Below are 13,720 nucleotides of genomic sequence, written 5' to 3'. Positions count from 1 at the left end.
GAGCGTAGGCTGGGCTGTGTATGATGAGATGCAGACCTGCTGGATAGCATGGCGATAACTCAATACAAGGATCTGTCAAGTGTGTGCCAGTTGAGAGTAGTAGTAATTGGTTCCGTCTGAGTGTCTTGATCAGTCAGCAGACAGTACTTATATCTTGATCAATCCATCCTATCTTTCGTGATGATTGCTCTCTTACATCCTCATATATCGTGGTGATACTGGTTATTTTGTATCTAAGGTCTAAATTATTGCGTTGTCAAAAGTATTCTCCACTGATAGAGCTCAGAGAACTAAAAACTGCCAATACACAACCTCTTGAATACAAATTCACCTAAGGTGATGACAAATTTACAATCCTTCCTCTCAGCACTACAATCATGTCTGGCCGTAATTGCTGTCACTCCCATCCCCAACTAATTTGACGCCATTACCCTTTTTTACACCAAGCATGATTCCCTTACTGAGCGATCCATCTCTAGGCGACGTGAAAAAACAAAGGCTCGTTACCGTATCAATTTCCCCCTCCTTTTACTGGCGACTTCCCTGATTTGGCGCCAATAGAAAAACATGGCCTATCCAATGTATCGCTAAGGTGATTGTGAAAACGTTGAGCGAGCCTAATGGATAAAAGTGGTAGGAGATGCTGTTGCTCGAAATCTAAGGCTGACTTGAAGAATGCAGCAATGTCATTTGACATTCTTCGCTAAAGGCAGTCATGTTATGTAGAGAGCACATCGACAAACCATCCCTCAACAAGAGATGTACAGCGGATCAGAGGCTATGCAGAGACCAACAGTTATGGACTTATCGTGCTGTTGCTGGATGTTCCTGGTGCAAGAGCTTCGGCAGACGACAGGCCAGGTCAGAGAATGGAAATTTCAGAGCAGATCAGCTAGCAGTTAGAGTTCTGGTCATATCATGCAGGTGGGATGCTCCTAGCTGCCGGATCTAGGACGTGGACAGCAGATAAGAGGACTGGTCATAGAATGATATGAAGGTCTGCTGCTGGCGAGCAAGGTGCAGATGCTTTACTTGGAGGCAGTTTGATTGCAGTGTGTTTTTGGCGGTTCTAATGGTACATGGCAGTGTTCTTGGTCACCTTCCGCAGTAGGTTATACCATTATTTCCCCCCTCGTATTGGTCATGCCCTCCAGTAAACCATTCAGTGAGTTGGGTGTAACAATCTGCTCTACCTTAAGCCTGAGGTAGCCAGTGATCGTATGTACGTTTTCTCTTTGTTCTAGTCAATAATTTGGGTGACATTTCGGCAAGGTTACTCCAGTTCTTATGGTCTTCAGCAATTAAGGAATTCCCTTATGGTTATTGTTCCATTCATTTTGCATCCCTCCGGTAGTCCTGCCCCATTTGTAGGGATCACTGAAGTAGAAAATCCCTGCCCTTGGGTTTATCTCTTGCGACCATATCTATCGTGAACCATTAGTTGGTTGGCTTAAGAATTATTCTTGTCCTGTCAGGAACTGATTAGATGATGGTATCACCCTATGTCCCGCTAGTAGTCTTCTGATAGGTGAACTGGAAAATTGCCTTGTCGATGTGAGTTACTGTGTTGTGTTGTTGTTCTCATCGTGATGATGGTGAGGGTGTAAGGACATGCTGATGAATACAACTGAAGGTCATTCCTTTGTGCAAATAAATGCTATTGAGCTTGGATCTGCTGTCAGTAAAGAAGCTTGAAGGTGAACGATACGTAGCTTATATGGCGCATAGAATGATAAGCCTTTCAGGCTTTACTCTTGCAATTTTGCCATCAAAGAAAGTCACTCTACTTGCTACCATCTTTCATGCGGTTATTTTCAACAGCGATAAACATCGCTTAATCGGTGATGATGATCTTGTTCCATTAAGTAATTGGCAACAATTGAGCACAAACTCGTCAAATCTATTTATTCATTCGCTGAATCACTTCTTACATCAACGAGTTTTGGGAAAAACTTCCAGAAAGCTACAATTTCCATTAGCAAACATAAGAAAAGAATCACAGCATCGTGATCTTGGCGTTTTATCTATTTTTGCGCTCAATCTTCCTGTCATGGGAGAGCACTGAAAACAACCCTGGGATTTCTATCTTCTTGGAAGTCAGATTAGTGTATAATGCATCGGCATAAGATGGCACTCAGTCGGGAGGTTGAGATCTGTGGCTCATCACGGATCCTATACGTGTATACGGATTGAAATGTACACAAATTCGTCCTCTTCCTACAGAGTTTTATAAGTATACGTATAAGGATCTGAGATAAGTTGATGTTCTCAACTTCCCTAAGTGATGCTGATCTGTACTTAGGAGCTCTATCTACAAAACAGAGCTTATTCTTGTGCCATCTACTGCGTGACTAGGAGGAACACTCCTCCTAGATGGGATTCTTTTTAATCCGATCATAGATTCCCTGTGCCTGAGCCAGAAACTTATTTGCGATGCCCTGCATCGAAGTAGCACTGCACTACAATTTGCTGCTCGCTAAACTTTCAATTTAGAAACTAAAATGTCACCCAATGATGATAAGTACCTTCCTCATTATTCCGTTTTTGTTGTCACCACACAATGATTGCGATTGCTGTTTGAAATGCACACCCTGATCAGATAACCGGTGACAGGCATTATTTTATAGATTTCTGCCTCATCACAGGAAAGATGAAGAAGAGGTTGGTGAAACACGATCTGTTCTTTCTTTCTGCTTTGTTAATGGAAGTGACAGGTTGTTCAGCAAATCAAATAAACTGGGAAACCTGTATTCTGTAACGTGTAATTAGTGTGTGGTGTTAGAGTTGGTAGAAGCACCGGATGCGTTACCTAAGTACAATTAGGTTATGGTGTTACAGTTAGTAGAAGCACCGGATGCGTTACCTAAGTACAATTAGGTTGTAGTGTTACAGTTAGTAGAAGCACGGGATGCGTTACCTAAGTACAATTAGGTTGTGTTGTTACAGTTAGTAGAGGCACCGGATGCGTTACCTAAGTACAATTAGGTTGTGGTGTTACAGTTAGTAGAAGCACCGGATGCGTTACCTAAGAACAATTAGGTTGTGGTGTTACAGTCGGTAGAAGCACCGGATGCGTTACCTAAGTACAATTAGGTTGTGGTGTTACAGTTAGTAGAAGCACCGGATGCGTTACCTAAGAACAATTAGGTTGTGGTGTTACAGTCGGTAGAAGCACCGGATGCGTTACCTAAGAACAATTAGGTTGTGGTGTTACAGTCGGTAGAAGCACCGGATGCGTTACCTAAGTACAATTAGGTTGTGGTGGTACAGTGGTATCAAAGAGCACAGGATGCGTTACCCAAGTACAATTAGGTTGTGGTGGTACAGTGGTATCAAAGAGCACAGGATGCGTAACCTAAGTGCAGTCAGGGTGTGGTATTGAGAGAAGCAAGAGCAGAAGATGCGTGTTTGAAGAGCAACACAAGTTGCATAGCCTAACTTTCCGCTGTTTGAAACCCAGCTTTTATACCCAAGTCTCTAAAGCCAGACAGCTATAACTCTGACCTGCTTCAGAACTGACCCCGTTTTGAATTTCGAACGCTTCCTTAGGGAATCTACAATTCCTATTATACCCTCCCTGTAGTCATTCACTCAATCAGATAAAACTTCAAACAGTGCCATTCGTTTGATGTGATCGGAACAAGCCATTTCAATTCCCACACCTCTTTCTTTCCAATCAAACGCCTTCTAAAGGAAAGTGCTTGGCTTTCATAGTGTAGGAAGTTTTTTTCTCCGTCAAAGACCAGATGCTTGCTCGTTGACCCAATCGTTGCAGCAATGTTTCTCCTCATACTTCGACGACTGAGGTGCCGATAGCGAATCCAGATTGTAATAGGATCTTAGGCTGTTTCGTGCAATAATCTCCGTTGATCACTCATAAAAGGATAGTACCAACTCGTGTATTTACTTGTCGTAATAGACACAATCTGCGATCAGCCTAGTCCATTGGTGTGTCATAGCCTTGTCAGACCAACAACATCAAAGACAGACTGATCACTGGCTCTATTGGGCTATCAATAATTCATTCCGGATAATCCCAACATTGAATAGACATTTGCAAATTTGCTCTACAAGCCGCCGTCTGATCCTAAACAGATATCTGTCCAATGATATAAGCGTCTCTCTTGGGTACCCATCACTGAGGCGACCTTTGTTATATCCTTCCACTGAATGATGATAAATGTTACTGCCCTTTCAATTTTTGTTTCGTGAATATTATTATTGCATTAGAAGTCTGATATTAAACTGCTCCATAATATCGGCAACTCTCTTGGGTACCCATCGGTAATGGCGACTTTTGTGACGGCTTTTCATGGAATGGTAGGAAAAGTCGATGACCTGTCATTTTTTCTAGCAAATCACTTCGGTGAACAGCCTTGAAGGAATTTTTATGGCGATATTGTGCAATATAGCACACAGAGGTTAATGCGTTCGTAAGGAACTGACACCAGGTCCAACCTCCCTGAGAACCTCTCGTATTCCAGATCGATCGGAGATCGATACAGACCTTCCCATAAGATGTCCATAGCCATCGGTCCCAATGATTAATCACTCACGAGATCAAATATGCAGCGACCGATCGGGTGTGAGGATATGAATAATGGAAGAAGGAATGCATCATCGTATATCATTCTCTGTGACAAGCAGATGAAAGGTTGGTGGTTTTTTGACCACATTTATTATTGGTGTGGTTCTCGTCAATCACGTAAGTGTGACGATACTAATGTGTTGACTACCATTACCGGTTAATAATAAGCTGTGTACGAAAGCCCAGAAGACTCCAAATTAGTTACTCGACTTCTCAATTAAAAACTCGACTGAGGAACTCTTACCTCGACTTCGAAATTCAAAACTCGAACTCGAAAGTCAAGACTCTTTATCGAAGTTCAATACTTGAAATTGACCAGTTGCAAACCGACTTACAACGGTAATTGGCGTTTAGAAAAGCTCTGCCATTGACAGTATATATGGTTTTGTGAAACCATTGCTTTTTGCATTCTTGTATCGTGTGACGGCAGTTCTTGATGAAAATAGTTCGTTTATGTTGACTATTTAGGCCGGATCTCTTTCGGGCGAACGAAGTTTCTTCAACATCTTTCTCTTCTTTTCTTGGAATCTATAAGATATAACAGTCAACTGGAAGTAGCTTGGGAACCAATTGGTAATAAAAGTGTATTCCCATTGGGGTTGTATCTCGTCGTTATTCTTAGTGAACATGCTGCTTCAATCTTCACTTGGATATATCATACCAGACAATCAGAGAACCATTAGAGTGGTTGTCAGATTTAATGGAACGAATACTACAGCAATGTTGACAGAATTCCCAAGGAGATGGTTTCAACTGATGAGGCCGTTGGGTTAATTCTTTGCCTAAGCTCAGTGAGTGTTATACGTTTGTCACCAGATGGATGTTACTGGTATACGACAAGATACAGCATTAGCGATCGAATTCTCAAGGATGTGGATTTAACCACTGTCCGTCTTGGCCTCACCTCACTGAATGCAATAAGCTTGTCACCAAATTGAAGTTACTGATACACAACAATAATAGATGATTGTAGCAACGTGGATGGATATTGTTGACTACGGGTGGGCATCAGGCTGGTGTGACGTGTTATAGTTGACATGTTAACTCTGAAACGCTCGGGAAAAGAAACAGCGATCTGATATCAAAGCAATACATTGAGTGTTAACAGTACATCAGTGGCTGGTTAACCGACCTGGCTTGTTAGAGAAGGCTTTGGGAGGAACGAAATTGACGTGATCAATTTGCAACACCCACAATTGCTGTCCCTGGATTGACGAAGAAGCGTAATAGAAAAGCTTTATGTACTCTCTTCTCACTGTTATTAGGGCTGTCATATTTAATTTGTGGCTTTTTCGTGCCAGTCTTGACAGTCATATTATATTAACTGTGTGCCTTTATTGATGTCTTACCGGTCCTGGTGTTATGACGAGTGGACCAGTCCGGGTACAGTGACTTTGACAAAAGCTGTCCTGTATAAGGCGTGCTCATACATAACAAACTGGCATTATAAAAGCGAATATAGAGTACTTGTAGTATGTCATATCAAAGGTACCCCTGGCTGAACAGCCTCTCATGGGACCAACAACTAGTCCTTAATTTGTTCCTGTCATCCTATAAGTGATATTAATGGTCTTAATATATTTGTCCGGAGTATAGTAAGGGTCATTGATCAGTAAACGAGGTCCCGGTGGACCAACAGTCATCCTACAATAGCGCGGATATCACAATTAGTAAATCCAACAAAACGTAAATGGATGTCTAGTTTAAGACGCGATGGATACATATTGGGTCAGTTTATTCCATACTCTACTCTACCGTATATATCCCCTGAGGTTTTAGTTGTTTTGGCTTCCTTCACGGTCAGATTTCTGGATAAGGTGTTCACCAATTACTTTCTTCAAACGAATGTAATGTGTGATTTAAATGATTCTCAATCTATCATGCTGTCGAGTTTCTATCAAGGTTTGATATTTGCAACTGCCACTGGGAGACTCCAGTTCCATTTGAACACGTTTCTGCTTGAGTTCACAAAGAGAGACTTCCATGTCTTGACCTAAACGAGACAAACATCCCAAGCCTTGACCAGATCAAACAGGGCTTGTGGCAAGTGATTCATGTGTTAATTCTAGAAATGACATCTCTATCCACCCGGAGCCGCTATCCCTTGTCGTGTTACTCATTTAGATCGCTAAGCGAATGTCTAACGATCATAACATAATTCGATAAATCTCCCATTATCTTGTGGTGATGATCATTTTATGCTGTCCCCCGGCCCGCCACATGCTCGGCTCTCGCCCTTCCTATCGTACAGCTAACATGAATTATGGATGCGTCAATTTCCTTTTGGAGATGACTGTCTCTGTTATTGTATATATAATGTCATAATATGGTCGTTGTCTGTGATGGTTCCGCATTTATTTTATCATCATTCATCCAAGAAAATGGCCCTGTGTTCCCTGTCAGTAGCCGTTTTGCACTTCCTCCTCACCAACCTTAGTATATGTTCAAATATATTCCCGGTCGGTAGTGGTTGCGCATTTCCTTTTATGGACTAATGCACTATTCTGGTAGCCATGTTTAAATATTTAATGTTTCTATTACTGCTGAAGAGAGATGAGTGTCTGTATTGGTAAGTGTAACATTACACCCACTTTGGATCAGAACAGATGCACTTTCACGACCACCTGTTGTCGTGTTATTTCCTCTACCTGGCAGTGCATATTCGCAGTGCATATTCGCCATTTGCTAAGATGAGGTTTGGTCAAACCGGTTGGGTAACTATGACATGAAGCTTTCTATCATCAAGATCACGACATTGTACGAACACAGAAAATCAGATATGTGCCAACACAGTCTGTTTGAGCAGCTCCATATCGCTCATTATACGATCTTGTTTGGTTTCGAGCCTTCCTTGATGTGGGCTTCTATAGTCACGTAGTCAGTCTGCCCCCACGTCCATCCGACAACACTGGAGGTGCTGCCCTGGTGTTGATATCTTTTGTTGTAACACAGTTCGTTGTACTTTACATCATTTGATCCTGACTAGACATCAATCAGATATGTGCCAACGCTGTCTGTTTGACCAACTCAATATTATTCATTATTTTCCTTGGTATGAAGCCTTTCTAGTTGGGGATTTCGATAGACAATTTTGCTATCATAACTGATGCTCGAATGGGTGGGTGTTGCAATATTGTAGAATGTTATTCCCTGTTCATTTATCCAGAGAGGTATTTGCTTGCTACCAAAGCTATTTGTCAGTTACAGTGTCGGTATTGATTACCTCGTTGTTGGATGGAAAGGTATATGTGGATTATAATTCACTACGACGATGTCCTGTACCAAACTAGTTTCAGTTCAGGTTTGAAAAAAATTGAGTTTTGCAACTATCCATGGCTGTTTCTTACCTAATTCCCCAAGCTACAGTTATGAATTACGTGACTGGAGTGGCATTCATTTGAGCATAATGTAACATGCAGTGCTATGGAAACTTCCATTATGCCCTGGAGGTTGATATCAAAGAAGGACATTTCAGTTGAATTCCGTGCGTTTTGTTGATTCAATTCGAGCTTGATAATGCTAGGATGCTTGGGAGCAGTCTTGAAGCATGCGATATTCTCAACATGATTTATAATGATCTTAGTTGAATGAGCAGGGTACTAATTGCAAATGCTGGAAGACATCGGTACTTTATAACGAACAAAGGTGTATTAAAGGGGAACTGGTGAAGATGTAGGACCACCAAGCTAAATATTGGGAAACCAAATCAGAGTAGATTTCTGCCCAGATTTTTCCTCTCGCGTTAGCAATCCGATACCATGTTCTCGGGTGGTCCTATTGATTGCCAATACAAGTGGGAATTAGATTACAAACTGGAAACTTTCAAATATCTTGATGGGATTTTAAGATTATTGAAAATTGGAAGCGACATTACTGGAAAAAAGATCATAGAGCTATTCTGAATAAAGACTGAAAGTTTCAAATGATTTTGTGGCAAAATCGATATCACGTGTTTGTGGTGTTGCCATTGGTTCGATTGACGGGGGACCGCTTAATACCAGATTTATGCTGGACTTGGACCATTTCCCATCATAAGAACCATATTATCAAATTGCAGACGTCACCATGTTCACATCAACAGCACCACTCCCCTTCATTGAAAGAAATATACCTCTCTTAAACTAAAACTCATTCTCCTTGCTCTATCAACACTATCATTAATTTTGCACAGCAGAAGTAACAAACAGCTCATACAATCAAATAGTGCGAAATTGAAATTTATTACTGAAAATTTAATTTGCTCCGGTGTTGTCGACAGTAAGATTTGCACAGGGAGATTGATTATGTGCGGCGCTTTGCTAATGTGGTCGTGACTCATATAACCAGCCTCTGGTGACCATTACTGAAGAAAACAAGTAAATTGATGACATTGCATGTTCACGTCATGTCATCCATCCGATTCCTGGCTGCCATGAACTTGTTACAAATCATGCCAGTTTACTACATGTGTGGTAAAGAATGGTAAGGATTTATTGTAGTGGGAGGGTCTTGTAGCTGTCTCCTGCCGAAACCTACAGACCTGCAGAAAAGGCAAGTCGATCACCTATTCCAATTCCGCAGAACAGCAATGTCACATGTTGACTGCCGTGAATTTGCGAGAAAATAATGTTGATAAATATACAAAATTTCCTCTTTTTCATCATTCATGTAACTGGCAGTATTATCGTCAACACTCGGCCTCGTAAATGGTAGAAAAACGATATTTCTCGTTTGTCAGAAAATTTTATGAAATAACAGGACCCGTCGTAGTCTTACTCCGACTCAAGGTTATCCAATTTAATTTCGAATATCAGCTCTTCTAAATGTCAACGACGATCCCCGCCTAGAGATGTGAGCAAGATGTTGCTGGTTCCTAGCTAAGTTGGGGGGAAATATCAGTTGGTTTAGATGAGGAAATGTGTGGGTGATGTAGGCAAGCAAATATTAGAGTGCATTGAAACTGCTTTAATAAATTGCATAGTCTGTGCTGAGTGCATGAGAAAGATGAAACACCCACAATGTTTTAAAGTACCCAAACGTTTTCTCATTGTTTCATCATCGTGTTGTCTATAAATAGACATGTGCACAAAACGAAAATAAACAAACTGCAAGATGAAAAATTTAGGTAATTCAACAAAATACAGCTAACTTTAATAAGATGATGACAGAAACTTGCCTCGACCACGAAAAGAAAGAAGATGAAGACAGTATAAAGTATGAGAGATTTTTGTTTATTGGCTTAAAGAACGACTTTGTCATCGCAAATCCCATGTTGTTAAAATTCCATCTTGATGTTGTGGACACAAAAGAAGCTTCATCACCAGCCGGTGATGAGAGTGGACTACAAAGGATGCGAAAGGTAAAATCATAAAAGTCAGCTTGTTTGCTTATATTAATAAACTGTTCTCTCTTTTGTAAGAGTTCGTTGACCTTTGAGAGAACTGAGCGATTATTCCGATTTAATGCTGGGATATGATGAAAATGTTATGTTATCCAGTGATCTAAAAGACACATGATAGGAAAACAGCGCCTCGATCAGTATTCAATAATAGATACATCTACGCTAGTTTATAGAAAAAGTCTAGTCTGGTATTATAAGTTATCTGTTTGATCTTTGAGTCAAACGAAGAAGTGTATCTGATTTTCTGCAAAATATCCGTATCAAAGACCATATGACATTTATAGTTTGATTGCAATGTCTAATCGAGCTCTGGCTTTGCTTTCCTGCTTGTTATGGTGTTGTATTCTATATCTTCCTTGACATGAACCCCTTATCATCTCAGAGGTGTGTGGCAAATAAATCCTAAAGGCTGACGAACTCCACATACAATGGTACAGTAACTCCATATACAGTCATAAGTCAACGTCGTTTCAACATCCTCTGCCGGAATTGTCCAGACCTATGGATTAAATACATTGATCGAAATACGAGCACGGTGTCATTTGAAGCCAAAAAGCAATATCACACTTTGATGTTACATCCGAGCTGTCTCTAAGCTCATAAGACATTCCTTTTTAGCTCATTTTACTCAAAGTTAGTAGCTGGTAATCTTATATCAGATTCTGATCAGAAGATTAGCACTTTTTATGTGTTTTTTTTCTCAGATGATGAGAAATATAGCAGTATGTTAGTATTCACAGATGCTAACATGTTGGGAGAGAAGTTCTGACAAAACATCTTTCTGTTGAAATGTTATTTTCTTGTCTTGAAAATGAATCAGGGCCTACGCTGTTCTCGTCATTGCATTTTTGTGGCTCTGGTAAATAAGAAAAACCTCACACAATCTATACAATACAGTACACAAGAAAATGAAATATTTGCTATCGCCTTCCCAGGTTGCCCTGCTCAAAGCCTGTGAAATATCACTATATTTGTACGTGTCAACAGAAATTAGGCGACAAAAGGACATGCAGTAGTAACATGAATATCGCTTGGGTGTATGAGTCTGAGTCGTGTTCAGGTAGTGAAATGGCAAATGCCATAAATGTAAGCCCGAAGGGACGTCAAACTGGCAACAGCTAGCTACAATGCTCATTTGGAACACGACACTATTTACTAAGTAAGATAAGAATAACCTGCACGATTTATGATGCCAATACTACTATGTTAGGCAACTCAGATAAGAAATGAAACATTGAGGAGAAAGTTGAAACCCCTTTGGGAAAACGTGATTCCGTTTTATGATTAAAAGTCTTGTATAGCTAGCTGTTCAATAAAGAAAGAGGGACTGAGGAACAACCCATGCTGAGCTACAGTCGGCACAGGTGAATGAACTCTTCATTTTATGTTTCTCACCTTAAGCCAAAGCTCATTTCTAAAGCAAATTGACTTGCAGCTCCAGAAATTTACTGATAACCTCTCATTGATCTGTGACTCGTACCTACACACGTCATAGCATACAGATATAAATACGAGCAATATTTGTATTTCTTTCGACTAGATTGTTCCAGATGGAATTTCAGGTGGCTCCGACAAACCATCTCAAAGAATGCTGTCACACAACCCAACTTCTCTAGTGCTTGAGCTTATCTAGAATTTCGATTCTTTCTTTGCAGTGTGTTAAAATCGAACCGCCGTCAGTCGCAACACAAATCAACGGTAGCCCAACAACTGTCTCAACGCCATCACCAACATCGTCAACCTCGGAACCAGCTGAAGAGGTCTATTGCAAGGTCTGTGATGTTTCATTTAATTCGACGAAACAGGCCCAGCAACATTATCAAGGAAAAAATCATGCACGGAGAGTTAAAATTGCGGAATACAATTCGGAGGCAGTCAAGGTGGAACCAGCCGTCGGAGGAAAGTAAGCATCATTTGCATTATTTTTAGCTCACCTCTTAGCAGAGGTGAGCTTATCCCATACCGTGGCGTCCGTCGTCCGTCGTCGTCGTCGTCGTCGTCGTCGTCGTCGTCGTCGTCCGTCGTCCGTATGGGAGAAAATGGTTAACTCATGCCACGATGGTGAAAGGAGCAATAGAAATGTTCTGATATTGATACTTGGAACTTGGCAACCTGATGAAGTGATTAAAGCAAAGAACCTTTTAAAAATGTTTAGACTCTCGAAGACTAACTTTTGACATATTTCCCCTCTCTATTACAATGTTAATATTAGAATATTTGCTCCCCTCATTGACGTATTGCCAGATGCTTTTTAACACTAGGATAGCCTTTGTATTTGAACAAGCTAACATTAGGTTGATATTGGAATAGAACACTTGATTTAATAGACGTTTCTTTGCACAAGAAGTCTTCAGATCTTGCCAGTAATTTAACAGCGCCTTGCAATGCTCGGAATCATTCCGAGGGCTCTTTCGACGTCGAATCATTAGTTATTATTGCGTGAGTTCGGTTTTTAAAGGATGCTTGAATTTTGACTATGGACTTGGTAGACGACTTGTCCTGCAGAATCTCTTTCTAAAAAGAATTCGGAGAAAATCTTAGATTTGGTTTGAATCGGGTTCAAACCTACGTCATCTTGCCTGAGGTCTGTAACTCGAACTACTACACTACGTGATCCTTCTCAAGAAGAAACATGATCTTCCCTGAGAATTCCAATAAATAGATAACTAGATATAAGACAGACCCGCGTTGTATCTGCTACGGAGATGGGACTGTGACCTTACCACGGCTTAGGCATCCTCAAACATCCAATTATAGACCACCTTCCTTGAAAAAAAGTTGGCTAACATTGGGGAGTTCTGCTTTGTCGTTTTTTGCCACTGTCATTTCCGAGTGGCTAATTGACTGTTAAAAGACTTAACAGAAGTTGGTCAGATGGCAGTGAGAGAATTCAATTGTTTGAACAAGTTCTTCTAGAGAATGCAGGAGGACACATTTGTAGGGGAGGGGGTCATGAAAGGAGAAAGCCTGTGGAGTTGGCTGGGTGGAGGGCCTTGTTCAAAGCCACGATATGACCACTCCTCGGCTGACCAGAGAAACCAAGACAGGCCTACGGGTTTGCCCTTCCCCACTTTTCCTGTCATTTAAATGACGTCTTGCCCATTACACTTGGTTAGTAATATACCTGCTTGGTTTTATGATGCTGAAGTCACATTGCCTGTCAAAACCACACGGCCTAGTCCGTCGATATTAATGGCCAAAGATAGCCAGCAACGAAAGTGAATATTGATTCCTCTGGATCGTGCGTGTGGATGGCAACGTAAGGAATACTAGCGTAGGGTCACAATACAGGGGCAGTATCGGTAACGAATATGCTGCCGGTTAGGGAGGAGCTGCCCCTAGTGTGGATTGCCCTGATTCTAGATAGCTATTTCGCATTTCACCATGAATTAGCTGTTAGTAAGAAAGTTGGCGTGAGGTATTGAAAACTGCTTTTCTAAAGTAGGTCATCGCGAAGAGCTGTTATCCATGTTCCACTTCGGTCTGGCTAAAGAATTCAGTGTCACTTTTTGCGCTGATGATGTCTCTTATTTCGGATATCAAGCGAGGCTGGGACCTTTTCTCGAGAAGTGGCAGTGGCTTGTCAAGTCACTCTTCCACTTCCTGAATCCATGTATTGGATATTCATCGTATTCATTAATACCTATTGATCTAAACAAAACCTCCAGGCGTTTTCAATTTTAAAAAAGACATCTTCAATCCCAGAAAACTTAGATCTTGCCCTATCTACTTTCTAATCAATTCCAATCCGC

The 13,720-nt window shown here is 41.0% G+C and overlaps 1 protein-coding gene across 3 annotated transcripts in view; it reads left to right on the top strand.

Annotated features, from left to right (window-relative positions):
- Positions 1 to 13,720, top strand: part of LOC135497004 (zinc finger protein 385B-like) — a 112,454-nt gene that overhangs the window by 69,805 nt on the left and 28,929 nt on the right. For all 3 annotated transcript variants that reach the window (XM_064786628.1, XM_064786627.1, XM_064786629.1), the window contains one exon: positions 11,624 to 11,871. In XM_064786628.1, the coding sequence (XP_064642698.1) occupies positions 11,624 to 11,871 (248 nt within the window). The remainder of the gene's footprint in view (positions 1 to 11,623; positions 11,872 to 13,720) is intronic.

Source organism: Lineus longissimus, chromosome 12 (genome assembly GCF_910592395.1).
Source record: "Lineus longissimus chromosome 12, tnLinLong1.2, whole genome shotgun sequence".
Taxonomy (NCBI): Eukaryota; Metazoa; Nemertea; class Pilidiophora; order Heteronemertea; family Lineidae; genus Lineus; species Lineus longissimus.
This window is presented reverse-complemented; position numbering and strand designations above follow the sequence as displayed.